This window comes from Neopelma chrysocephalum, unplaced genomic scaffold (genome assembly GCF_003984885.1).
Source record: "Neopelma chrysocephalum unplaced genomic scaffold, ASM398488v2 Primary Assembly neopelma1_22b, whole genome shotgun sequence".
NCBI classification, from domain to species: domain Eukaryota; kingdom Metazoa; phylum Chordata; class Aves; order Passeriformes; family Pipridae; genus Neopelma; species Neopelma chrysocephalum.
The window spans coordinates 10362690-10390245 of record NW_020897690.1 but is presented as its reverse complement, the minus strand read 5'-3'; the positions used below and the strand labels follow the sequence as shown (position 1 = coordinate 10390245).

General features: G+C 40.3%; 1 protein-coding gene and 1 long non-coding RNA gene across 10 annotated transcripts; one reads left to right on the top strand and one right to left on the bottom strand.

Moving 5' to 3' along the window:
• The first annotated feature begins 252 nt into the window (after window positions 1–252).
• On the top strand, window positions 253–26836 carry LOC113965821 (sodium-dependent neutral amino acid transporter B(0)AT3-like). Of its 2 annotated transcripts, none has more exons than XM_027679717.1 (12): window positions 253–536; window positions 9756–9896; window positions 11497–11634; window positions 13328–13509; window positions 13914–14024; window positions 18613–18725; window positions 19009–19137; window positions 19788–19944; window positions 21224–21428; window positions 23020–23179; window positions 23649–23811; window positions 24887–26836. In XM_027679717.1, the coding sequence occupies exons 1-12, from the start codon at window positions 380–382 to the stop codon at window positions 25097–25099; spliced, it is 1869 nt and encodes a 622-aa protein (XP_027535518.1). In that variant the 5' UTR covers window positions 253–379; the 3' UTR covers window positions 25100–26836. The 2 variants fall into 2 exon arrangements, with proteins under 2 accessions (XP_027535518.1, XP_027535526.1); XM_027679725.1 differs by lacking the exon at window positions 253–536 and adding an exon at window positions 796–928.
• On the bottom strand, window positions 16082–27556 carry LOC113965829. Of its 8 annotated transcripts, none has more exons than XR_003533656.1 (8): window positions 27456–27556; window positions 27219–27350; window positions 24849–25116; window positions 23911–24094; window positions 22977–23164; window positions 19854–19972; window positions 18030–18106; window positions 16082–16192 (listed from the first exon to the last, which is right to left on the bottom strand). It is a non-coding gene; the product is annotated as an uncharacterized LOC113965829 (long non-coding RNA). The 8 variants fall into 8 exon arrangements; XR_003533658.1 differs by having other exon boundaries at window positions 27428–27552; XR_003533663.1 differs by lacking the exon at window positions 27456–27556 and adding an exon at window positions 17244–17375 and having other exon boundaries at window positions 27219–27416.

The window sequence follows — 27556 nt, the reverse complement described above, 5'->3', positions numbered from 1 at the left end:
TTAGTCTGCTGTAAAGGTTTCTTTTTAATTATATTCAGTGTCACACTTCTCTGACAGATTCTGAGAACAGAAGGAGAACAGAAAATAAAAACCTGTTTGATCCCAAGTTACCCATTAACAACATATTCCCAAGCTCTCTAACTATAGAAGGAGCTGCAAAAAAGGCAAGAGTGGTAACTATATAATAACAATTCCTGGTTTTGTCTTTAAACTGCAGCCTTGGCAATGACACATTCCTTTGTATCAGATAAAAAGAGAGCTCCACCTCTCTTCCAGGATCCTCCTGTCACCCTACATAAAACCTGTAGGAGAGACAGGTTTTGAAGCATCTTCCCATTTATAGGGAAAGGGGTTAAGGAGACAAGGATATTTCATTAAAATGTCAAAAGATTTATCAGCAACACCTGAAATCCCTAAAGAAGATGGCAGACCCAAGTGGGACAATAAGTTCCAGTATATCTTAAGCTGTATCGGATTTGCTGTTGGTCTGGGGAACGTGTGGCGATTTCCATACTTGTGTCAGATACATGGAGGCGGTAAGATTGAAATGAGACTTTGCCAAAATATTACACTGCAATTCTAATATAATTGTACTAACTTCTGAGAGGTATAGAAGTTATATAATTTATATCAGTGACATCACTTTTTTTTAAAAAACTATCTAATTCTCATAAATGTTTTGCTCTAGTTAGATTAGTTTTTTCTATAGAAGTATATTTCATTTTAAAAGGATGCATTTGTTTAGGAAGACCTGACTGACTCACTCTCAGAAAAGGCTATTTTAAAGTTTTTACATTGCTGCTGCAGTCCCAATGGGACCAGGAAACTGAACCCGCAACTGGCTACCTTAAGGAGAAGCGAGAAGTCCTAGGAAGGATTGAGTGAACCGGCCCCCAGCCAAATGGCCACTGAGTTTTCCTTTGGGAAGGTGAGCAAGTCATTCCTTCTCTGGTGCTCTTGGGAGCTACCTCATAATCGGGAGCTGTCCCTGCAGAAAACTAAATTGTGCTTTTTGATGTCTGAGAGGCTGTTTAAAATGCTCAGCTGATAGAACAGCAACAGGAGCCTGTCAGGTGGTGTGGACAGGTGCCCAAGCCGGTCCCTAGGCACCAGTTCCAACAAGAATTGCTTTAGAATCAGACAATTTGGTATATATAAATGGATCAGAAAAGAGTCCTTGGTAACTCACCATCCATAGTAGCTTTTGAAATCTGCCACTGTCTAAAGCAGAGTGAGACAGCAAACTGTTTCAGCCCAATAATATTTGTTATCTTTCAACTAATTGGAGAAACAGAAAATTCAAACCTGGAGAAACTGTCAAATGACAGAAAACATTATTAAATCCAAGCTTGTTTTATTAAGGTATCTGTATTTCTTGATGAACTACATATATTTCAATCAACCAAGGAACCAAGAATGGATGTTGCCTTTAATGGAAGGTGTTTCAGAAAGGAGTAGCTATTTACGGACTCTGGTAAGCAGCTCAATGAATGAGATACATCAGGTTGTATCAACAGAAGGAATCTTGGCATATATAAGCAGAGCACTAGGAAGTAGGTAGAGATATTGCTACCAATACTAAATCAACTTCTGAACCTCTAACTTTTTCTGAAAGTCTACTTTTCAAAGTCAACTTGAAAAATTAGACAAAATGCAGACAAGCCCCAACAATTATTCAAGGGCTGGAAAACTTGTGGGACAAGAATTCAATCTATTTAGGTAATGAAATTGAAAATGAAAAAATATGTCTATCATAGTCTTTAAACAAGAAAATGGAAATTATTTTGGTGGCAGGGAGCTTTTTAACATTGAATATGTAACAGCTGAAAGTTACAATTACACAAATACAAATAATAAAAGACAAGATGCAGTAGGTTAGATTCCTCCCAGGAGACTTGGTGGTTTCCATTATTTATTTTCAAGATGAGAAACCCAGTGAAATTCCCTCAGAGAAGTGCCATAACTGGGTGGCTAGAAAGCCATAGGTTCACACTATTTCTCTGCATTTGTCCATGGGAATGACTGGAAGAAAACCGTCATTTCAGTTAATGATGCTTGCATTAATAAGACATGTTAAAGACCTTTAGAGAGACATCCCCATAGCAGATATGGCATGAGACCTGCAAGGAAAATGTTCTGGAGCAGGAACTGCAGGTCAAATACTCTACAGCATCTCAGGTGGCCTTTCGATCTTGGAAAGCTAAGGAAGATGCATACAGTATTAACAAATAACATAATAAAACTAACACAATATGATATTTTTGTAATGTAACAAATGATTAACACAAAGCGTGCAGTGGAAGGTTTGAAACTCACAGGCATGGACATAGCAAGATGCAGCTCCTCTGCACATCTCATTGCACAGAGCTGCTTCTGGGGCCACCAGCTGCATGAGGCTACATGAAATTTATGCTTCAGTCCTGTGCAAATCTGGATTAAGATGAAATATTGTGCTACTGACCCTAAAAAGGCTCTCAAACCTTTCCATGAAGCACCAATCGTTGTTTCTCCATGCTGGAGGTGGGGGAGCAGCTTTGGTCAACTGTTTTTCAGTATCTTCAGATCCCAGCCTCACTTCAGAAGACAGCAATGCTCACCTGTTACTGCGGTTTGATCTCTCTCATCCATCCTCCCTTCTGCATCCCTGCCCTACAGATCTCACCATTCCAGGAGGTGTGAGACCACTGCAAGGAGACCCATGGTGACCTGTCTAATGGATTGAACAGTGTTCAGAAAGTCTGTTTGCTCGTGTTATCTGGCTCCAGATCTCTGATATTTCCCACAGGAACTGCTGGGACAAAAATACAGGGGTTAGAGAAGGTTTAAAGATAATAAAAATAGGAAAATGCTGCAGGGATAAAGGTTGAGTTGCTCTTTTGCTCTGTGAATAGTAATGTTGCCAGTGAAAAACCAGTTTAAAATAGCTATCAGACTCAGCAATGGCAAACAGCTACTTTCCATCATCACAAACAGTGGCACAAGACAGTGGTGATTTAAGGTCAATGTATGGATGTGCAGCCAGTGTTTGGTCACTCAGCCTCAATAAAGGGCTCAAAGAGCTCAACAGCAGGATGAACTCTGTAATAAAGTGCGGTAGGGTTTGTGAATAATTGATCCCAAAGAGATGACATTGGAAAAGCTGAGTGAGTTATGAAGATCACTGAGACAACAGAGCTGTTGTGTTTACACCAGTGCATAAGGTAGTTGCATTTTTCTTCTGTTAGTTTAAGGCAGTGATGTGATTAGGGGTTGCGTTTTTGAAAGTAAACAACTCAGATGCAAAAGCCCAATAGATTTTCAGGAGTACTGGAGCATAAATCCTGTTTGTGTGCATCCAAAGATGTAAACGCGGGAAAGAACAGCAGCAGTGGGAGAGAACAGTTAACTGGGAGCCCTGAGAGCTGCAGTGGATTGTGCCTGCAGCCACAGTCATAAGTGCAGTTAAACCTGGTATGGATATGGCATAGACATGCTCGAAGGCTGAATAGTTTCTGTGGTACAATTTCGCGGCTGGTTCGGGCGATATCCAAGTATTTAAGTGTTAGGCAATGTACTTTTCTTATTTCTGCATGTTTTAAAAAACAAGAGATGAAAACAAGTGCTTGTGTTTTTGCCTCAGGTCAGCTGTTCCCATCAGACCTCTGGACCTGATTCATTGCACATTAGTGTTACTCAGTAACTCGTATCTAATATAATATCAGTTTTGCTGACATTTATCACCTGCTGTCGTTACTGATTATTTGGATTTATTGCCTGAGTTAAGTTAGTTATTTACTTTTCATGACTAATGGGTATGAAGGTTGTTTGCCACAGTCAGTGCAGACAAACACAAATGTTCCCAGGCAACTGGGATTGAAAAGAAATCTCTAAACAGCCCAGTATATTGTTGAGGCATTAACAAGTGTATATTGACTTAGTATATATTGAGACACTAACAAGTCACATATATACTATATGTGTACACATAGAGTCATCTGAGTATACTTTAGAAAAATCATCACAGTTCTAGCTGAACTGACTGCAATGGTGTACCTTTAGTTTTTGCTAGTATACGCTTGCCTGGCTCACGGGCATTAAAAAAGTGTCTGAGCCTGTAAGATGACTGAAAAATACCTTTAATATAAAATATAGTTTCTTTCTAGGAAAAGAAATACGCATAAACACTACAGTCATGGTAAAAAGGAAGAACTGTTTACTTCTGGGGCAACCATTTACAGACTTTCATAACCCTACCTGACCTTTTGCTCAAACTTGAACTATGACTTGCTGCTAAACGCCTGGCTCATTATGTCCTCAGAAAGAAGACAAAACCCAAGAGGAACAACATGTATACCTGGAAGATACTGTAAAGACACACAAACCCAAACATAGTACGTTGGGAAGTGCAGAACAGTTCACTCTCTGACAGAAAAATTGTGTTACAGCAAGCAACACACTCAATTTTCTGGATTGTTGTCATGTTCTGCTCAAGTCCTAGGTGTAAAGCTGTGACATTTGGAGTTGATCCTTTCACAGTTTGTTATATTTATTTGCCCTTTACAGCTCAGGCTGGTGCATGTGAGTGCTGCTTGCATGCATCCTTTAGTCATGAGTATTTCAAAGGAAGTTCACCAAGATTATTTTATAAGTTAATCTATGGGTGTTACATGTCTTTGTTTGAAATGGCTATTGCCCTCTTGGATTTCCGGACTCACCTTTAGCTCTGTCAGTGTTGCTCAAGGAGATATAGTCATTTACAGGGGAAATTCAACCCTGCCGAGTCTCAGAGTCTGTAAGATGTACAATGTGACTTGCAAGTCAAAATCATGATCATCATCATGGCTAGGCTTCGTGACCGAAGATTTGGGAAGGGCTCTACCCACGTTTGTTACAAGCGCACTGGTGGCTAAAAAGGCCAATACGAGATAGACACGTCCGGTTGCAAAGTCAAAATCAGTGCCATCATAAATATGCTGCACAAATATGATGTTTATACCAGTTCATACTTTTCATCTGAATTGAGGCATGTGCAGGAGACATAATAAAGGTCATGAAGTACATTTTCTAGAGAGAGGAGTGAGTGTAATTAAGTTGCTCCTTTTTTCCTACCAGATGTCTTGATGTGATTCCTTGCTGTGTTGACTACTACACTGCTTAGCTGAACTCCTATAGAGAAAGTGTGACAGGTCTGATAATCCCCTTTCAATAGCTAATAGCTTTCTCTCTGTATCTGAACAAGTAATTACCACCTATTGCAGTTTCTTGTAGGTAAAACACAAGTTGTCATAGGTATCTTGCCATTAAGTCCTCAGTCTTTTGGAAAAGTGCACCCATTGCCCTTCCTCCTACGTACCAACAGAACCAGTAAAGTGGATCTCTGAATTCTTGTTGCATTGTATCACACTGAGATGTGCTTTCTGAATTTTTCAGACTACAGATGCATTTGAAGTTACTATTTCAACACTTTCCAGGTCATTTCAGTCTTTATCAAAATTATTTTTTTATTGCTAAATCTCTATCTGAAGGAAAGTTATTATTCAAGTTCTGCCCTCTCAAATGTTATTGTGTCTTTAGATCATAATTTCAAATCACTTGCCTTTCTTCTGCAAGCTGATCCACAAGCACTGCTAAGATGCAAAATTGAACACATGGATCAGTTCCTGAAAGTTTTTCTCCAACATTTAGGAAGTCTTCCTTAGTATCCCATCATCAAGCAAAGCTACTAGGTTTCCTTCTTTGCATCTCACTGAGACTCATCGATTTCTGCTGATCTTGGTATATGTAGATCAGGAGGTCACCTGGCTGATTCTTCAAACTGCCTTACATTTCTACTAGTCAGGTCTGTTGGTCTCTCTTTCTAAGAAGTTGCAAACTCAGTTAGGTTTTTTCACTCTGTTTTGCTGGTTGATGTGAACCAACTTTACACTGTGCTCCTTCCTGAGCCTCCTTGTCATTCTGCTCTGTGGTGCATTAGCAGCTCTCCCTAGCACTTCTCATCCAGATTGTCATGTGCAGGTGATATAATAAAGATCGTGCCCTTTGAGTGTTGTTTTGCTAAATATGGTTGAGCAGTTGCCTGTGCATTGCGATCAAGGGGTCAGGTTTAAAAACCCTCAGTGTATCTTGAGTGCACCAGGTCCTTTCTTTTCTACTGCTGTGACTGTGGAGCTACCTCACTCCAGTGATTCTTCACCAGTCGTGTCACACACTGGTGCTCCTTGTCACTTGGGACTCTATTCTTAATGGAACCAGCTCACCAGTGTGTGCAGTATTTGCAGTTGTTGATAGCCTGATTCGAAAAAGTTCTTGAAGGCTTTCTGTGCCTTCTCATGTGCACAGGGATTGTTCCACAGCTTTGTGGCATCCTTGTGCAGGATCTCCTTCCAAAATAACTATTAACTCTCATAGATTTTGAACTGGGTTTCCCCCCCTCCCCTTGACCTTTTTTTAGTACTTCATGTATCTACTTGCTTTATGAATCTTCAGTGTCTTTCTGACAGAAGGAATGATGTAGACCAAAATTTTCCTAGGTCGTGCTTCAGGGATGCAACTAAATCATGCTCTGGGAATACTTTCAGTTTTTATGGGCATTTCTCCAGACTTTAAAAGTACTTAAAAATACTTCATCACTATCATTTCCTTATTCATTTTTTGAGAGGAAAAAATTACTGAAAATAAACCTTTTTTTAAAGAGGTTCCCCCCCATCCTTGGCTTGCTTCTTATGTAGTTTATTTTCCTTTCATTGTAGAGCATATAGATCTAGAATACCTAGATATAAATATACCTAGAATGTCCAGATACCGGATAATTTGTTACTAGTGTTTTATGATTGTTTCCGCTAAGATTTCCTTCTCCCCATGCCTCATGGAAGCCAAATCTACAGAGTTTCTGCTGTGTCTGTGCTACGCACCATATGGGTTCTGATGGGGTTTTGCTGTGCCTGTGTTTGAATGCTCTCGTTTGTGATATCTGCTGTGTGTTAGGTACCAGCTTGCTGATTCATTCTGCTCCTTGGATTTTCTGCTTGCCTTTTCTGTAGTTAGATTTCTCAGTGCATTTTTTAAAGAAGGTGCTTAAATTTTGCCTTCTTGCACATCCTCTTCTATCTATTGAACAGAGCCCTTGACTATACAATACTAAAGGGTTCCTACTCACTATTCCATAAATGATACTTTCGTGTTAATGCATTTCTGGTTTTGCTATAGATGGAGGATTTTATTGTGGAAAAGAGTAAGCTTCAAGTGCTTCAGCAGGCTGACTGTCCTTCTCCTGACTATTTTCTTTTTGCCTGAAAATAGGGTAATGCAAAGGAATGAATAACTGAAAACTTAATTTTACACTACAAGCCGTTTACTTCAATTAGGTTCGAGAAAGATTGGCTTCATAAACTATTTCTTCTTTACCAAATCTTCTGCCATATTTTCATATTTGCAGATAGCAGATTTTTTATATTGTTCTCATGAGAAACCAGTATCTTCTTTCCAAGTGTGACATTATGTTTTGCCATGCTGTAAATATGCCTGGAGGTACACACAAGCCCACACAAAGTAAACAGGTTTTTATCAGCAGAATGTCTAAACGCTCTGCTGTCAATGGCTCAACTAGCAAACAGAAAAGGGGAGAGAGATAACAGAGGGCAGTTTGCACTAATTATTACACAGTTATTTCCCAGGAGATATGATATGGGAGATAGGTTGGTCTCTTATGGAGTGCTCTGCTAGCAAGGCCTCAGCATCACGTGGATTGCAGTGAGACGGCTACTGCCCAGAGCTGGTGTATGGCCAGGCAGCTGGACAAAGAAGTAGAGTGCTCCGTACTGTGGTGCTCTGGTCACTTGCCTGAATATTTTGCTCTTCCCAGGGGGCAGTCCAAGGCATTGGGCTGTCAGGTGTGCTGTGGAGAGGGATACTGCAGCAGGTTTGAAGCAGAGCACAGAACTGAGCATAGCAGGAGGTTACTGAGTTCTTGTGGAAGGGACCTCCAAATTCCTTCATATTTACACGGGAGCTTTGGTAAGTAGCTCCAGGTGAGATTTCATCAGGTGGCAAAACACTTAAAAATAAACAAATTACTGTGGTCCTTAAGTCCCTCTGTAAATCTCTCTAGGAGGGGGGAGTTTGTAACAGCCACTTTAGAGCTTCCTCCAAGGACAAGGACTACTGAGCAGTGGTACCAAGGATCCAAATCAAGGATTTAACATACTGGGAATTAACTGTGAGACTCCTTTTTCATATCTGCTTCTTAGTAGTTAAAAACATCTTAAGAGTTCAGGTCATAAGGCAAGACATTTATTTCCACCTTTGGCAATTTAAGAACAGTCCTCCATTGTGAAGAGCTTTGCTGATTTTTTTTCCTATGTATTATTGATAGAAGGCTCAACCATTCAACACCACACCTTCTCAGGATGTTGTATGTATTTATTGCAGCTCCTAGCAATAGGTAGCAAAGTTAGTTATTGCAATATAACACTAGCCCAAGTGATTAGATTTATCTGCCCAGCCTTTCTAAATAACCAGTGATTGCAGAATCCCGGTGCCACTCCAGGTGGAGACGACAAATCCTTCTGCATTCCCCAACCTCCCTCTCAGGGCTGAAGACTGAGCACAGAGCAGAGCTACTCTGTTCTACTTTCTCAGATGGGGATGGTGAGGCTGATCCCTGCCAACCTGGAGGAAGAGGAGAAAGCTTCCAGAGCTGGTAGAGCAGAGCTGAGCAGACTCAGATATGAGATTTGGAGGCAAAGTAGAAATGGTAGAACAAGGCACAGGTTTATTGACAAAGCAGTGAGGAGCACAGAATCAGTACACATTGGTAGGAGGACTGGGAGGTGGCTGAGGCAGGACTTCTGTCTTTATGTCCCTGGAGAAAAGAGTCTTCATGGTCACAGCGGTTGTTGATCATGGCAATAAACTTCAATCTATTACACCATTTCAATTTAATTGGACATTTGGGCAGGCAGTATAAACAGACTGATGGAACTTCTCCTGGTCTCATAAAATTCAGTATCTGTGCAAAAGAAGGGAGACCCAAACCCATGTCCTTTCTGAGGGAAGGTGTGGGAAACAAGGAATTGCACATGGTTTAGCAGGAAATAGCCAGGCAGCTGGCAGGACTGGTCCCTTCCCACAGGTAACCAACAGCATGTGCTGCTTATGGCCCAAGGGAGATGCTGTGAGAAAAACAGGAAAGATGTAAAGCATACAAACTGGGAAGAAATTGGTTTTCATTGCCCCCATGTCTCACAGAAAAACTTTAGCCTTGCTTTCAGTTCTTCATTAGCCAGACGCTCTGTGCTCTGAGTAGAACTTCATGTAATAAAGCAACCTGGTCTCTTGGGGGTATCCAGCACAAAATCATGCTTTAGCAGTGGAAGATGGAGGAGCACATGCCTGAGAGCTTTAAGAAGGGGAATGAGCCAATGCACTGAAGGGAAAACAGATAGTGTAGGGGACAGGCAAATCCTTGTTCTTTATGAGAATGGGGACAAAAGATGCTTAAAAGAAAGGGAAAGGGATGAAATAGTGAGTGAAAAACTTATAATGGGCTGTAGAAATGCCTGAGGGGAAGCATCCTGCAACACTAAGCATCCCAGTCCTTCCTCCTTATCTTCACCAACAAAATTACCAGTAACAAACTTGGCAGGTGTCCCTAGAAATGACCCCTCGCTCATCCAACATGGACTTGTTAGGTTCATAAAGCAGATTAATTACCAAACGGTAATTTTAGTGAGATGGAGATAATCATGTGACTTAATTGCACTTAATTGTCTTTTCAGGGGCTTTCCTGATCCCATACTTCATTGCTCTTTTCTTCGAAGGAATCCCACTGTTGCATCTTGAATTGGCCCTAGGACAGTACCTGAGGAAAGGCAGCATCGGTGCCTGGAACACTATTTCACCTTACCTTGGAGGTGTTGGTACGTCTCTTTGGGTCCCAGCTCAAGGAATTGCAGATGAGCTCCCATCCAGCACACACTTCCTACACACCTATGCCTGATGCTTTTTAAGATACAAAAATTAATGAGTGTTAGGATTAGAAAGAATTTCTTTTCAATGACGGTGGTGAGATACTGGAACAGGTGGCCCAGAGTGAAGTGGTTTTCCCAGAAATTGTCATGGTCAGGTTGGACAGGGCTCTGAGCAACCTGGTCTAGTTGAAGATGTCCCTGCCCATGGCAGGGGAGTTGGACTAGATGGTTTTTAAATGTCTGCTCCAACCCAAACAAATCTATGATTCTATAATTCTATATTGCTCTCATCAGGTATTACTCTAGGCAAACAGGAGCCTAAAATGCAAACCTCATAACCTTTGCTGTTGGAAGCACAATGAACATGAGCTCTGCTAGCCAGCACTGTCCTGTTCCTACCATATCTTAGTGCTCACACAAATGCTGCCTGAACACAATGCTTCTTGCTCCTCCGGGACAGTCCCTCCAGAAGCCAGTCTTCTCTGTCCATGAATAGTCAGACTGAAGGGAGGACAGAAAGACATGAAATCAGGAACAGGATCCTGCCACCTCCTAATGAGTCTAAAGCACCTGGGAAAGCTGTGCTCCACAAGAGGGGGCCACAGTGGGACTACTGAAAGGACATTATTAACATGGCTTGGCACATGGTACAATCCACATGGCAGTGTGCATCAGACTGGTGTGTAGGACTGTACTGGCAATTCTTTTCTATTTATTGCATATACACTGAAAAAACACATCTTGTGTCCTGCATGAATTGTTAGGCTGTAGAAGTGATTGGGAGCAGCCACCATGAGGACTGAAGTATCAACTCTACTAGGTATTTGAGACAGCACCCTTGTGCCTGTAGGGCAAGGAGAAGCCCCTGGATGCTCCAGCCAGCCCTGCTGGATCATGCCCTACACTAAGCAGGTGCTTGAAATGGGCTTGGCACTGATAGCCATGCCTGTGGGCACGTGGGAGAAGAAGGGATGGGTGAGACAAGTTATCTAAGGGCTGAGGGTAATAAGGAAGAAATACCAAGCAGTGAGGTGGTGCTTCCAGCTAAGCCCACCTCCTTCAATTAGGCATGTCCTTTGTAAAAATACAAGTAAGCTGAAAATGTGGTGATATTCTTCCCTCCTTATCATAGGAGCAAAACAGTGACCAGTTTAGGGCATACGTGCATGATTTGGGACAAAAGAGTGGCCTCATGCAGCTACAGCATGAGACTTCAGTCTCTTTTGGTCTCTACTATTAAAGTTGTCCCGTGTTATAGAAAACAATGTATTATGTACTACAGCAAAGGTTTCAATCCTAATCTTCTATGTAAGTAGAGAGTGTCAGCATTCTTGGAGCAGGGTTGATGAGCTGGGGGACTGTGTACTAATGTTTGGCTACCGAGGACACAAATGCCCATCTTTCAGGGGAAAATCTCTTGGAGGGCAGGGGAGGATGGACAAGAAAATCTTGAAACAATAGGAAATGTGAACTTCCAAGAGCTAGTGTTGTGACTGACTGATAATTTTTTCCAAAGCTTTTCTAAGCTGAGATCTTGTGCTTTCTGCAGGTGTTGGTTCGTGGGTGGTGTCCATTCTGGTGAGCTTATACTACAACACTGTTTTAACCTGGGTGATGTGGTATCTCATAAACTCCTTCCAAGAACCTCTTCCTTGGAGTATTTGTCCTCTAAATGCAAACAGAACAGGTAACTACAATACCATGATCACTGCTAGCAAAAGTAGGATCAGAAACATCAGTCCGGGCTCACCAAGAAATCCTGAAAAGCCACATTTGATTTGGCCCTGAGTTGTGCACAAGTCCTGGTTTGATTTCACATTAAAAAGGTCCAAAAGTCACAATAGCCTACTCAAATTCATCATCCTCACAGAAACAACAAGATCCAGAAAATCCATGAGCCATTTTGCTTGATTTCAAAATGGAAAGCAAAATAACAGTGTCAAAAAAAAAAGACAACTAAATAAGCAGAATTACTATTTAAAGTGGGATTCCTTGGTGCTCAGACCAAAGTCATGCTACCTGTTATGAGACTTTAGTAAGACCAAAGAGAGACAGTATAGCTAAGTAGGACAAGGAGGACTCCTCTCAGGTCTTTAAAATTATTTTTCAACTTTCTTTTTTGCTCAGAGTTTGAGAGGAAACAAGGTCCAGGGCAGAGCAAGAACCATAACCTGAGTAAGAGGCTAAGTGAAGAGACAAAACATAAAAGAAGTCAACCTTCTTTCGGAGGCCATAGGACTGTTCTAGAGTAGGAAGACAATAAGACATAACCCATATTTCTTACAGAAGTAGATAAAATTATTTGGGCCTTAAGAAATAGGATTCTTTCATTTCTCAGGTTCAGATGTCCCAGTCAGGGAGTTAAACAGATGTTTTTCAAACCTGCTTTGGAGATCAACTATTTATTCAATATTTGGTATACAAAATCTTGCATTTTTAGTTTAACATCTTTTGAAAATAGTGAAGAAATCCCATAAGGACAGATTTTTCAATACCAGTGCCAAGATGGGAAGAACCTGCACTTCTCCATCACAAAGGCAATGCTCTCTCCAAGGAGGTGCTTCCTGATACAAGTAGCAGCTGTTCCCATCTACCAAGCTTAGGTGAACGCAGACTCCCTCAGTCTTGATGTGTGCTGGACCTCCTGGTTATGGGACAGCTATCAGTGCTGCCACACTGTGTAACCTCAGCTTTTGGAAATGCACTGAGAGCTCTCAGGACATATCCATTTCTGGATGGGAGCAATGGCAGGGGCTGCAGCAACCAGGGAACTTGGTTTCCAGCTAAAGACAGCAGGTCAGTGGGTTTCCTGAGGATTCTCTGTCAACCCCCCCTTCAGGGATTTAGGTTGCTCATAGGCAAAGGTGTAAGCACGGGTTGTGATGTGTGTCATGTTCCCCTTTCCTTTTTCTTCAGGCACAGAACCTGGCTAGGGAATGTCCGTTCTCCTGGGTGCAGGTGCCTGAGGTTCCCACTAACAGAACTCCTGGAAACACAAGCCAAAGAGGCCGATGCCTGGGTCTTTCCCCACTACAGGGCCATGACATTGTCAGGGGAGCCTGGCCTTAGAAGTATCCTCAGGTGCCTGAAGCCTGTTATGGCTCCACCAACTTGCAGACATACAGCTAAAAATTCCATAGTCTCCAGTGCCATTAGTTTAGATTTTACCTTGCACTGCATACGACACTGTTTCTATTTAGAAAGTTATCCCCTGTAGAAATGCTGGCGATCTGGTGAAGGTCTCAGGTAACTCTCAGAGTCTCAGACTGATGTGACAGAGTTTGTATTGCTGCACTGTACACACAGTGCAGAAAGTCCACCTCTGAATTTGATTTGGCAGTCCACAATTTATTCTAATACTTGCCACATTTTTTTTTCAGGGTTCAATAAAGAATGTTATGAAAGCACCGCAGTAAATTATTTTTGGTATAGGAAGACTTTGAACATAACACCTGATATCGCTGAGAGTGGCACCTTACAGTGGTGGCTCATTTTGTGCTTAGCAACTTGCTGGGCAATTGTCTATCTCTGCACCATCCGAGGAATTGAAACCACAGGAAAGGTACACAGGACAGAGAAGTGCATTACCCCAACCTTTCCATCTTGCTCTCCAGATACTGAGTTTTTACCACCAAGGAAAGCCTTCCCTATTTACCACACTAGCACCATTTCACTGTGCTCCTTGTCCAACAAAGCCAGAACAACAGTACAGCTGGCTTAAAATGATACTTCTCTCTTTCTCCATTGCAAATGCTTTTGCTCTACCAGCCTTCTCTCACACAGTTTTAAGGGCAATTTTCTTTTAAATATATTATGCAAAAATACACCCTACTTCTTTTAAAGATGGCAGTATTCATCCATAGCTGTCTTATCAAATATTATTAGGATTATATGTTGCAATAACTTAAATAGGTTTTATTGAAGTTATTGCCAGTAACTGTTTGTCTTCTGACTTTCTTACTTTAGGCAATTTACATAACAGCAATATTTCCTTACCTGGTCCTGACTATATTCCTTATTCAAGGACTCACTCTACCAGGAGCCACAGATGGTCTGGCTTACCTCTTCACCCCTAATGTAAGTATTGCTGCTATAGTCAGAAATATTTTTCCTTTTTCTCCCCCTCAGATTTCACACTGTATACTCATTTTCCAGCAACTCCTGGTCTAGCTCTCTATCCAAGAGCTCAGCTAAGCTCTTTTTTCTGAGATGAAGTGATTTAGTATTTTAATATACTTTGGCAGAAAAAAAATCATCAAAGTATTTAACAGTTCAGTAGTAAGCATATCAGAAAATACTGGAAAATTAAGTATGTTATGGGTGCCTCAGTTTTGAATGTGTAAGTAAACTTCACAAGCACATGATAAAGATGGGATTTTTGTGCCAAGGTTATAGAATTTACACAACTTTAATATTTTAAGAATTCACAAGGAAAACTAATGAGGAATTACATACTACAAAGTGGGTTATTTTAAGGTTGAAAGTAATTTTCTCCTACCCATGTTTCTCCTTAACTGCAGTTTCCTCCCCTCCATCGTAGCTGTTCCTAAAAGACACAATGGCTAGAGAAGAACGCCTCTCCCATTTTTTCTCATCTTCTCAAAGGGATGGGAGTTCCAGATCCCTCGTTTCAGAAGGCCCTTTTCACACTCTCCTTAGTGGCATTCCCAAATGAAAAGTCAGACTGTCCCGCTGAGTGGTTGCTATAAAGTGTAAGCTCTTCACAGCTCTGCCTTTGTGCTAAAAAGCTCCATGAAGTGGTGAGTGCAGAGGACGAAAAGCAGCACCCACCGATAAGTGGTCTCAGAGCATCCACTGGTTCTGCAGCCACAGCAGCACTTCCAGCCACAGGAGCACTGAGTTTTTCCCTTTCCTTTTCTACAGCAAGAAAACAGACATTAAGGAAAACATAAGTCAAGTAGCCCAGAGATATATTACATGCCAGGCTGGAAAGGGACAACAACAGGAGAAAGCTCAGATGAGACATCTCTTTATCCCTCCCTCTGCAAGCCCAGTGGCACGGACAGCCATCTAAATGCTTCCAGAGCTCAAGAAGGACAACCTTGGTTATTACAGGAGATCAGGACATACACTTGCATTTTTTTAGGGCCCAGACATGACAATAAAAGCTTGGTGCAACGTCTTAAGGAAGAAAGCAGGTTAGACAACACAACCAGGAACAGGGCTTAGCCTATTGTCATTTGGTCTCAGCCTGGCTGTTGGGTTTCTCTGGAAGAGCTCAGTCATCTCTGAGACTTGGGATCACTACACACTGAACTTAATGCAGAAAGTAGATTTGTGTATATTCCCAAAAGCTTGGAGGTATTGCAGTGCTCAGGAGGAGCGGATCGTCATAAAAAGAGCCAGATGGATTTGTAGACTGGTGCCAGAAGTCAGAGTGGAAATCCATCTGCAGTCAACCTGCAGTTAATGGTTAGCTGGTTTGAGGAAGCAGATCCTGGGGATGTCCTTGAAAAGTCATGTGAAGATGGTTCTAGTGATGAAACTATGTTCTTATCTACAAACATGGGAAAGCTGATGCAACAGCCTGGTAAATTGATACCTGCTATGGGTGTTGCCAAACTCATAGTGTAAGAGAGAGAGAGATGGCTTTGTTAAACCAACCTACCAACTGCTGTGGAGGATTGTGGCACTTCAAGGACTTCAAAAGACAGTAAGCATGTAGTTGCAACGTTGCCCTTCTCTCTTCTTCCCCTTAGCCCATAACTGCAGTACCAATATTTTCTTTCCTGTTAGCCTGTTTAATGAGGAACTATTCCCACCCCTGCCATCAATAAACACAGTCATATTTCTTGTTATGCTTCCCCACAAGGAATGTCCCAAAGTGAGTTGTACAGGGGGGCTATTGGTTTGTGGGTTGGGTTTTTTTGTTTGGTTTTTTTTTGGTAGAGATTTACCTGGTCCATCCAGACCACACTTGCTTACAAAATTGTAAAGCGTGTTTCCTAAGTGTGTGCTGTTTCCTTCTTCTTTTCCAGTCTTTTTGCAGGAAGTTGGTAAAGTTTTAGAAAATAAAGTAAGAATTAGCTCACCTACTGCTTTTTTCAGTTTGCTTTTAAAATAAATATATAAATGAAGAAAATCAACCTTCTTGACATTTTCCACTCATTGGAGGCAATATTTTCCAACTTTTTCCCTACTTTGCAGTGCAGCACAAATTGTAGTTTCTGACAGCTGCCACATCCACCTTCTGGTAACTGTGACACCTCACTGTTCTTGAAAATCTGTGAAAGAAGTAACATCTAGTGCTAAAAGTTGTATCTTACTCAGTTTCAGGATCATAATCACCCAAATGAATTTTTTTTTCCAAACTACCACTGTTTAAGTTTATTCACTTTCTAAGTTTGTATTTCACTTCTCATTAAAAAATATCACAAATAACAACTGCATGCATATGGATTTTAAATGTGGCAGGCTATGCAGAAATACATAGGCTTTTTGCCATCTGACTTACTTCCACACCCTAAATTTTAGAACAAATAATGAATACTTCTTTTCATTGACTTTCAGACGTGGAAAAGTCTGACAATTCACTCACTCTTTCTAAACTCTTGGCTACCTGGAAAATGAAACTGCCAAGAAAATAAAAAAGACTGAAATGATGTTCACAGACACTTGAAGGGAAAGCAGAAGTTGTCAAAGTTGAAGAAACACAGGAGCTGGAACAGACTTTTGGAAAGGTTTTTGAAAACATAAATAATGAGAGGCAGCAGAAAAGAGATCCCATCAAGCATCAGCAACAGTCTGCACGGCACACCTTCAGTGGACATCTGTGCAAGATCAGGAAAACAAATGTCTCCTTGTCCAGTCTCTTTCACATTTAAAAGAGCTTCAGAGACTGTAAATATTTGGAGGTTTGGCAATGAACAATTCCAAGAACTTGGTTGGGCAACTGATGCCTGTGCCCAGAGCTCTGCAGCTATTTAACAAGCAGTGAGAATAGCCAAGAAAAAGAAAAAGGCAGCAGAGGCACCAAATCCTCTATCCACAGAGGCAATTTGTAACTTTTTCCTCTGTTTTGCAGTTATGATGTATTACTATGCATGGACACTTAAAGCTTCTTTCAAGGTACCTAGACTGTCCATACTGTTTCTGGTATTAAGGAGAGCAAAAGCACTGCCCTAATGAAATGCTGCCTTTAAGCACAGTGTTACTTGTTGGCCTTCTGAGAAAAGCATCAGTTTTTACACATCACAGGGACCCCAGTAATTTTTAATTCTGTTTTAAGAAAATTTCTGTCTGTGTTTTATGTGTTCCAGTATCCAAAAATCTTACCACCCATGGGGTAGCAATTATACTTCCTTTCCTCATTACTCCCATGTTCATTCATTGACATTCTGGTTGTATATCTTCATCTGCATGTTTCTGGCATCAGCACATTTTTTTTTCTGAAGATACTTGTAAAATCTGTATGCCCTATTACTGAAGATATAAATAATCTTTTTAATAATTTGCTTAAGACCAGATAATGACATTGCCATGGCATGCTTGCCCACCTGCTATTTCTTCAAGTTTGGGGGATGATTGGTATCTTTTAGAGTCAATAATTGCATTGCACCTAGCACCAGTCATAATTATCTCCAGACTCATCGGCCAAAGTCCCCAGTCAAAAATCCAGACTTCGTAGGAGTCGCATCTGTCAGCACTGACTTGGCAGCACTTAATCAAATTGTGAAGGTCGTACACTAATGTGAGTGCCAAGTTTCTGCACTGCAATAGCGATCTAGATCTGTATCTGCACAAGGCCCTGCCAGTGAGCACTCTGGCCTCTGAGGATTTGGTTATGATCTTTCAAATTAATCCTCTAGAAAGGTTTGCCTAAGCTGAAGCATTTCAGTCAGCAGTGGTTACACATATCTGCTTGTTATGCTATGTTGTACAAAGGGTTACGCTGCTTTTGCTGTGGTCAAAGCACTGACATCCCTGTGGGGGGGGGCATCTGCAGTAATGCCATTACCTGCATCCATCCACACTGAGGTGAATCTATTATTCTTGCTCTTCAAGCCTGGGCCAGCCACAGAGAAAGACAAAATGCTATTAAGGGTCTTTTGATGTACTAACCTCTCACTCCTGCAAATGTTCCCAGTCATATACCAGGATCAGATAAATACAGAAGACACACAAGTTGTCCTGCAGGACTGGGATGCAGACTTGACTCAGACTGATGTAAAACAAAGTGAAATGCACTGCAGTCCCAGTATTACTTTTAAACCATCTGGTTTCTAAAACATTCTTAACTAATACTGGTTTCTATTCCCCTCTTTGATAACAGATTGGAAAGTAATTCACCTAGTAGGGTATGAATATATCATGCCACTTTCTGCAGGAAACTAATATTTATTGATCATATTTACATTTTGCCCACTACTTATGTTTTATCTTTCTTTTAGACAGATTTCAATGGCAAGATTCCTTAGTGCCACTATTTAAAACTGCTTAACATTCTCTGTAATCCACTTGCTTTTTCATTTAGCTTCCTGTATGACGTTGGTTGCCCTCACATCAAAATTCAAATTTCACTCTGTCAGTTTCTTCTTTTTCCTCAAAATTTCAGAACTAAAATAAGAGATGAGCTATGAGACCTGGAAGAGAAAAAGCAATTTTAATTTAAGCCTAATACATGCATTTCTTCCAATTATTTCAGCTGAACACTTTGAAAAATCCCCGTGTATGGCTTGATGCAGCTACCCAGATTTTCTTTTCTCTCTCTTTGGCTTTTGGAGGGCTTATTGCATTCTCAAGCTACAATCTGCCAAAGTAAGTAGAACTACAGCCTTTATTAGCTGGCTAAATTCTTGCTGCATTCTGTGCTTTTTTTTTTTTTTTAATTTTCAAAACTCTTTCTTTAGAATATTTATAAATTATCTTAATTTTTCTAAAGGATCTTAACAGATGCTGTCTTTCTAAAAGGCCAAATAGATCTTCTAACAGAAGGAAGGGGGGGGAATATAAAAAATTAAAATGCTTGCAGAAATAACTGAATCACGGATAAAATACTGCCTTTTTTAAGTTGCTTCACTTGTTTGAATGCTATCCCTAGAAATGACTGTGAAAAGGATGCTGTGACAGTAGCAATTGTGAATAGCATGACATCCCTCTACGCTTCCATCCCAGTCTTTTCTGTTTTGGGGTTTAAAGCAACCACAGCCTACTGGGACTGCTTGGACAGGTGAGAAAGTTGTGTTCCCAATGTTATACTGTGGTTTCAATGCCTAAATAGATAATGCTTTATTTGAAAAACATGCATTTAGAGAATTTATTTTCAATAAAAAGGAAAAGCATCTATGGATGACAAGCATGTATGGAGAAGTCTAATGTAAAAACAGAAAGTATTATGGCACTGAGGCAAGAATGATCAAGGGTAGCATTCATAAGAAGCAAGACAAATTATAACCATATAAATATATAACCATAACCACATAAATATACCCATTTTAAGTCGTGCATCAAAGTTCACATCTCAATCTCAGGCTAGCACTAGAAGTAGTAAGAAACCAACACATTTTTCTATTCCACCAGATTCACTAAGTTATTAAACACAAGTGGTGGAAATGATCTGGAGACCTGACAAAATAAAAATGTTTTAGAGACTGCATCTGCATAAAGTACTCATAGTTTGTATCTGAAAGAGAAGACTTTAAATAGCCTATTTTTTCCTGTTTTATAAAAAAGCTGTCAATTAATATTTTCCTTTATATTGTAAAAAGCAGCACAGGAAGTAAGCACAACTTTTGAGTAACATCTGGATACACGGTATAGCATTTCCAGTCACATCATCTGCAGACATTTAAACTCATGCTATGTTGGCTTCTCTGGCAGGAACATTATCAGTATCATTAATGAATTTGATCTTCCGGAAGAGAGCATCATGCGACAAAACTATACCTCCTGGATTAGTTTCCTGAATTCATCACATCCAGAAAAAATTGCTGGACTCAAACTGAAGAGCTGTGACCTTCAAGAATTTCTTGATCAGGTACCATAACTGCTTCCAACAGGTAATCCTTAAACAAAATAATGTAGAAGAATTGGTATCTTCCTTTTTCTTTTAAGTGCTTGTATTTTGCTCTACTTGTAATGAATATATTATATACAATCACTGAACAAATCAATTTTTCAACATTTGAAATAACAATACCACTGTAGGGTAGTTTGAACTTAAAGCTGTCTGTTACAGCATGCAAAATTACACACAATAACCACAAAACTAATCTTCAAGGGTGCTCCCACCTGGAGCCAACCATGGACACTACATTCAGTTGTATTTTGGTTTATAGGAATAAGCACAACAGAGGAAACACATCTAGATAAAAGATGACAGAAAAAGGATGCTGAATGGGAATTTCCCAAATCTATATTTTGGAATCTTCCTAAATCTAAATCTTTCTAAATCTATACTTCTTAAATCTATATTTCCTAAATCTATATTTAGGAAAGCATCAAAAAACCTATGACAATGTACATTGTTTGCCACCAAAATACGTTAGGATCTTCTTCCTTTCCTTATTTTCTAATCCTCCTAAAACACTTCCCCTATCACTACACATGGATGTTTCTTCTCTGTCTACTTGTCCTACCTCATTCCATATTTTACTCACGTGATGGAGAAGTCCAAGGAGGACATTGCAGCCCTGGCACAAGTCAGTTTGTTTTGTCTCACTTGTTCTGATGGTATCCATTTCTGATTTACGGTTTGAAGTATTTTACTTCCAAGTTATGGCAACATTAGCATCTTTCAATGCTTATACTTAAATACCCTTGTCCTTGGGAGACTAAATTAAAAGAAATTTGTTTGAAATTGGCTTTCTCCCCTATTAGTCTTTTCTGACTTTGCAATTATTGGGTGCTTTGTAATCAACAATTCACCATTTGTCTTGCTGCTAGAGTGACAGTCATATCCTTATTTACATCTCTTCCTTTCCAGCACCATCAGAGATTTTTTGAAAAACACACTTAAGATGGTATTAGCAAAATAGTTGCTATTTCAGTTACAACTCTCAGATCTGCTTTACTGTGGACCCCTCTCTCTGTGCAAGACAAAGTTCTGCTCCATGACTGTCTAGACACCTCTGATAGAAAATTTAAACTCCCCACAAACACGCCCCACTGCCCATTTTCTCAGCCACGGCTGCCACAGAGCCCCACAGGCTGACCAGCACCCTTGACTCCAGAGAAGGACAAAAGTGTGTCCTAATTACTTATGCATGAGAAATGACATTATAATGTGTATTTTTATCTGTTTGTGAATTCTGCAGAGTGTATCAGGAACCGGCTTGGCTTTCATCGTTTTCACTCAAGCTATCATTCTCATGCCAGGCTCCCAGGCCTGGGCCATCCTGTTTTTCATAATGTTGTTCAGCTTGGGCCTTTCTTCGATGTTTGGAAACATCGAGGGTGTCTTCACTCCTCTTCTAGAACTTCAAATTGTATCTAAATCAACACCTAAAGAGTTGTTATCTGGTAAGGTATTTGCTTTGTTCGAAGAGGGTGGCTTCTTTATAGATGCACAAACTACCAACTGCTTAGTAAATACCACAGAGGAATTAATAATTTGTAATATTAATTTAGCTTAATCTCACAGTGTAAGTAAGGGCAGTGGACTGTGTTTGCAGAAGATAAGCACAGAGATGAGGTAGCAGTTATGGTAGAAGCTGTCAGGTTGACAGTATTATATTGTCTTTGCCATTTTTTTTCTTGAGTTTGCAAGGTAGCCGTTTCAGTCTGAGAAAGCTCACTAAATTGTTATTCCTGGAGTCAAGTTCACTCTGAACTGCTGTAGACGTCAGGAAGAGCCTTATCTTCCCTTAAGCCTTTGGCACCAATACAAATCACTTTAAGGCATCCAGTGCCATCAGCTGGTCTGCAATAACCACCTGCACGTGAACTTCTGTCACAATTGTAGGAGAGGTCATTCACCCCTCATTCAGGTTTATAATGCTACAGATTGTTTCACATTTACTGTAAACATGCCAGAGTAGAAAATTACCACTTGGAAAATGAGGAACTAGTGTGTGTGATCCTGTTCTTGCACCACAACTGGGATCTTTTCAACCAGAGGCGGGTACTGAACCCAACCTACTCCTTAAGAAGGCTTGATGAGAGTCTGAGAGATTCTACTGTGAAACTGGTCCAGAAAAATTTCTGGAAGTTTGAAATAATGGATTAATACTTTCACAATATGCCCTTTTAAATTCTCATGGGAAATACTGCTGTCATGCCTTTTTTAGAGTTTTCCTGTGGCATTTAAATTATATCCTTCATTTTACAACTTTTTATGCAGAAACAAATTTATTCACAACCTGATGAGGTAACCATATTAGTTTGAAATTGATTTTCCAATTGTGAACTCCCTTAAGTAAAATTAAAAAAAATGTCTGGAGCCAACCTTTTACAGAATTGAACCAAAGGCCATCTCAGAGCCAGAAGAAATTAATAACACATTAGGAAGACATACAAACTGATGTGCAGCCCTGTCTGCGTCCAGCAACACTTTCCCTCCTTCCCACTTTTTGCACAATTACCACAAATCTAAATCTTGCTAAAGCAGAACTGACTGTACAGAAGAGTGTGCTGAAACCCAAACCATACACCCTGGAACATAAGGGACATACACCTTTGTAGCTCTGGGCTCTTTGAGGAAATGGGGGACAGAAATTCAGGGAGTCTTTACACTTCTGAGGTGACAGCTGCCTGTGCTTTGATCCTATGACTGCATGGAAATGAGGGCACTTGAAACTCACTGCATCAGCCAAAAATTAACACTGGGCAACAGCATAGCACAGCCCAGGCTTTCTAAAGGATTAACAACAGGAGGATGTTCCGAGTCACACAAGTGCATTCCTCCTGCAACAATCGTGCCTCTTGGCGAACATACAAGGGAAAACTGAATTTGGGAAGTGATATTAACTCCTGTAAGGTAAAAATAGCTTGTTGTAGCTCCATAGAAGGAGAGAGAATAAAAATTACTAGAACAAGAGCAAAAATAATTTAGAACAAAAATATACTTACCAAGTTCAATAATCCAGTAACAAAGATATCTTTTTTTCTTCAGGTATAATATGTCTAATTAGCTTCCTCATTGCTCTGTGTTTTACACTGGGTTCAGGGAGTTACTGGATTGACATTTTTGACAGATATGCAGCCTCAGTGCCTCTTCTAGTCATTGCTTTCTTTGAAGTAATTGGAGTTGTGTATGTCTACAAAATTAAAAGGTATGCTGGAAACAGACGGAATTTTTTTTTTCATAAGACATAAATACTACTCAGGTTGCAGTAATTTTGTCCCTGACCTGATTTGATTTGGTGCTGGTTAATTCAGACTTCTTCCTAACATGCTGTTTGTTCCCTTGATCATTTTGCCTTTTTATTTTAAATATTTGAATAGTCTACAGAACTGCTGAAATATTATAATTTATTTATACTTAGAAACCTTAGACTAGGTGCTCTAGTAATGTAAACTGACAGTGCAAACTGGTCATTGATCTCTGGTAGGGATCAATAAAGACCCGCTTCATTGATGTTATTATTTACTCAAGTCAATAGTGAGTTATTAAAGAATGGTATGGAATAGAAACGATTTAGGGTGCTGTACCGTCTGTTTAAAACTTACAGAAAATTATAAAACGTGAAACTGTTACCACTCTAGATCTGACATCATCATAACCATGCCCTCTTTTACAAGGTTCAGTAAAGATGTGAAATGGATGACTGGTCGAAAACTCAATCTCTATTGGCAAATCACATGGAGGTTTATCAGCCCTCTGCTCCTGCTAATTGTCTTCACGGCCTTTGTTACTCTTCAGATGCTGAGGCCGCCAAGCTACACAGCCTGGAACCCTAAATATGTATGTTCCCAAATATTTTCAGAACCTCTAATAAAAGCAAGAATTATCTATTTTTCTCCCTTACCAGATCCTTTAAAATCATTGCTATCTACTGCTTACCTATGGAATGCAGCCTGAAGTGATGTAGTGCTCAGAATGAGAAGGCTTCAGTATGCAAAGAGGTTACACATACTAAAATGTGTCTCTTCTTGAGGTGTCCCACATACTATGTGCTCCATATTTGTTATAGGTGTGTGTAATGCTGAGAAGTGTTGAAGTGAAATGTCTCTCAGACTTTCCATACCTATACAGGATTCAGAGGTAGAACAAATGCATGAGCAGAACTGCGAAAAGGATGTCAGGGATGAAAACATTTCTCAGTGAGAACTACCAACATCACTGGGGTCCTGAAGTATATATGAACGTGTACTTCTGACAGGCAGACAGGAAGGGAGCAGTGGTCTGAGAATAGTGTTGGTTAATTCAGCAACAAAGACATGACAATGCTCAGAACAATTGATCTGGGTGTTACTGTCTCATGCCACCTGCAGTTTCTTGGATCCCTCTCAAATATTACCTGTGTAGGGGTTTGGAGATTGATTCTGGTCCTGAACTGTATGAGGATTACACAGGATCAGTATCTCCTCCAAATGCCATTAAGTATGTATAATTCCAAATAAAACCCACAGCCACAGACTTGCAGAAATTGCTTTACCATCATTCCCTCAAAATCTCTGACAGAAATCTTGCCTGTTTGACAAAGAACTTGCTCAGTCATTACTGACACCAGATAAGCTTTGAATATTAACACGAATAAACAGACTTTAATCAAGAGAGGGTGAAGGTTTGATAACTCTTTGGGCCATCCTTGTATCCCTAGTAATGTGTCAGAATTACAGCTATAAATTTTTGAAACCGTAAAATACTTACAGCCATCTTTAGACTCAAAAGAAGGGTTTACAGAGGACACGGCCACTGAGTGCTATTGTTGACCAAGAGTAAAATGTTGCTATCCTTACTAAAACAGTGTGAGAAAATGCAAATGTAAGTGTACCTACCAATTATTTCTTTCTCTTGTTTTTTTTTGTCTCCATAGGAAAGCTTCCCCATGAAAGAGGAGAAAGTTTATCCACCTTGGGTACAGGCAATCTGTGTGATGTTAGCTGCCCTTCCCTGCATGTGTGTACCTCTGGTAGCATTCTTCCACCTGATCAAACAAAAGTGCAGAAGCAAGGACACAAGCCTTGTATCACCAGAAGTATTTTCATGTCAGGGGGCTAATAGCAACTTTTCTCATCCAAAAGAATAAATACCCATTGTATCTCTCTGCAAGCAAAAATAAGCCTTTGTTAGGCATGATGAGCTGTCATACGGGTATCATCAACCAACCTGGTATATGCAGTTCATACACTTACAGCCAATCACTATTACTCTATAAACAGTAGTGCTATGTTTCCTTTAATTTCAACCTATTGCACTGCAGTTACATTAATAAAATTGTCCCTCCTGCATCCAGTCCTAAATCCTGCACACTGACCTAGTACCAGCCCCATTGCTTTAACCCTTTTTATGCACAGGAGGTTGCTGCTGCAGCAGCTGTGTGAAGGGGATATTAAATCTAAAAAAAAGAAAAAAACTAAAAAAAATTAGGCTGCAAGATAGAAATCATGCCCTCTCCCTCCAACTTAAGGTTGGACTTGATGATTTTGGAAGTCTTTTCCAACCTTAATGATTCTATGATTCTGTGAACTGGCCTGGACAGTAAGATTCTCCTGAAGCAGTGATGGGAATAGAAACAGTGGCATCCAATCAGTCTACACCAAATGATGAAAAGCACACCGTGACTCTGCCTGCTAGAAAGAAATGCACAGGGTAAACAGTCTGTGTGCACAGCAGTTGCCAGGCCAGAGCCTCCTGGCTCTTCCCCTATGAGCAGTATCACCTGCAAAATGGTTAAGTGCCTGGGCTATGCATGTTTTTATTTCTGAGAGCCATGGACTTGGCCAATGGTCTGCATGAGAATGTCCAGCAATTCCCCATGGTAGCCTGACAACAGCCCCAGCCTTTCAAGTCAATAGAGGGGCAGGTATCCCAGCACGGAAACACAGCTTCTGTCAACAGAAACCTCACAAGTCACAAAGGCCTAAGCAGGGTTCTTGATGTTCTGCACCTATGCACTGTAAAGCTTTTGACAATGACATGGAAGATCTAAATCGCTACTCTGCCTGTCGTAAATAAAATTTGAAATGTTATGAGTAAAAAATGCTTCCAAAAAGAATGAATAACAAAAAATAAATTAAATTTTGTGCATGTATTTGTATAAAACCTGTGAATACATAAATTAGATTTTTTTACTAACTAAAGCATATACTTTATATTCATGTCTCTGACTACAGATGGGTAGATGTTCATTAAAATCACATATGCAAGTATATGCAGCAGGTTTAAGTATCTGGTCAGAGTTCTGTTGTTACACAAAAACACATTCAATCAATGCAGACACAAGATGAGAAAATAATTAAACTACATACACAAGACTTTCAAGTCTACAAATCCATTTTGCATCACTGGTGATGCACTCATAGACTTGTAGACTTTTGAGCTGCCCCTTCCCATTCAGGAGAAGGGAGACTTTGTGGGTCACTGGACATGCAGTTCAGCCTAGGACAGGACTCAGGGGGAAGACAATTTTCAGCCCCAGCAACTACAAATGATAGCAGGGAAACACACTATCTGAAGTTACTGTTTAGATGCAGGAGGCATGTAGAAAACGTGTTGAGCAACTCTCACATGAACACTGTGTTTCTGTTGTCAGCACCCTTCTGATGTGACCTCTACCCAAATTCCTATGCCAAAACTGTAGCCTTACTCCAGTAAAATCAGTGCTACAACCTTCCCCTTCCTATTCATGTGAAGTACAGCATCTTATAAGTACTATTTTCACTTGAATTGCGTGACTGACTGTTACTTGGGGAAGGATGTGCATGCAAATATGTAACTGAATGTTTGGAAGTCTTACACACTACATGCTTTCTACTTCTGCTCACTCCTCTTCGAATTTTTTATCTCCATATCCCAACAAATCTTTGCTATAATACTCCGTAGTGAACTCATACCGTTCTGACAGACAAGACTTTTCTAGAATTGTCTAGGCTGTAAGGACAGACTGGATTCTTTGGGGGTAAATTAATAAAGGACACAGGCTCAGGCATTGTGATGTTCAGCCTTAAGCAGAATCCAAATCCCTAAGACAAGGAGCTCAACTGCCTCTTAAAGGAAAAAGCATCAAAAGGAGCATTGCAACAGCACTATGAATAAGGATACATCCAAATTATCACAATACAATAAATAGAGGAAAGATGCAAAGAGAAAAGCATATTCCTTCTGGAACACAGGCAGTTTCCTAACTTGGAAAACTTGATACCTACCTCAAATTGAGATTCACAGTCCATAATTCCCTCCTAAAAGGAAGCAGTGGGGAGAAGGATGTGTTTGATGAATGCCTCCAGATACTACAATATCTTCCAGTGGGACTTCTGTCAAATTCCTCCCTTCCAGCCCTGCACACACATTAGGAAACAATGTTCAGCCCTACCCCTCTTCCTCCCCACATAAACTCTCCAGAAAGCTCACTTACATTGAGTGGCTTACTTCTCTCTACTTACCTTCTCTTAAATGCTGAGACAACCTTAACCTTCACTCCAACCCTCAAATCTTTTGCAATTTTCCCAGCTGTCCAATGATTGCTGAAAATCCACATTACAGA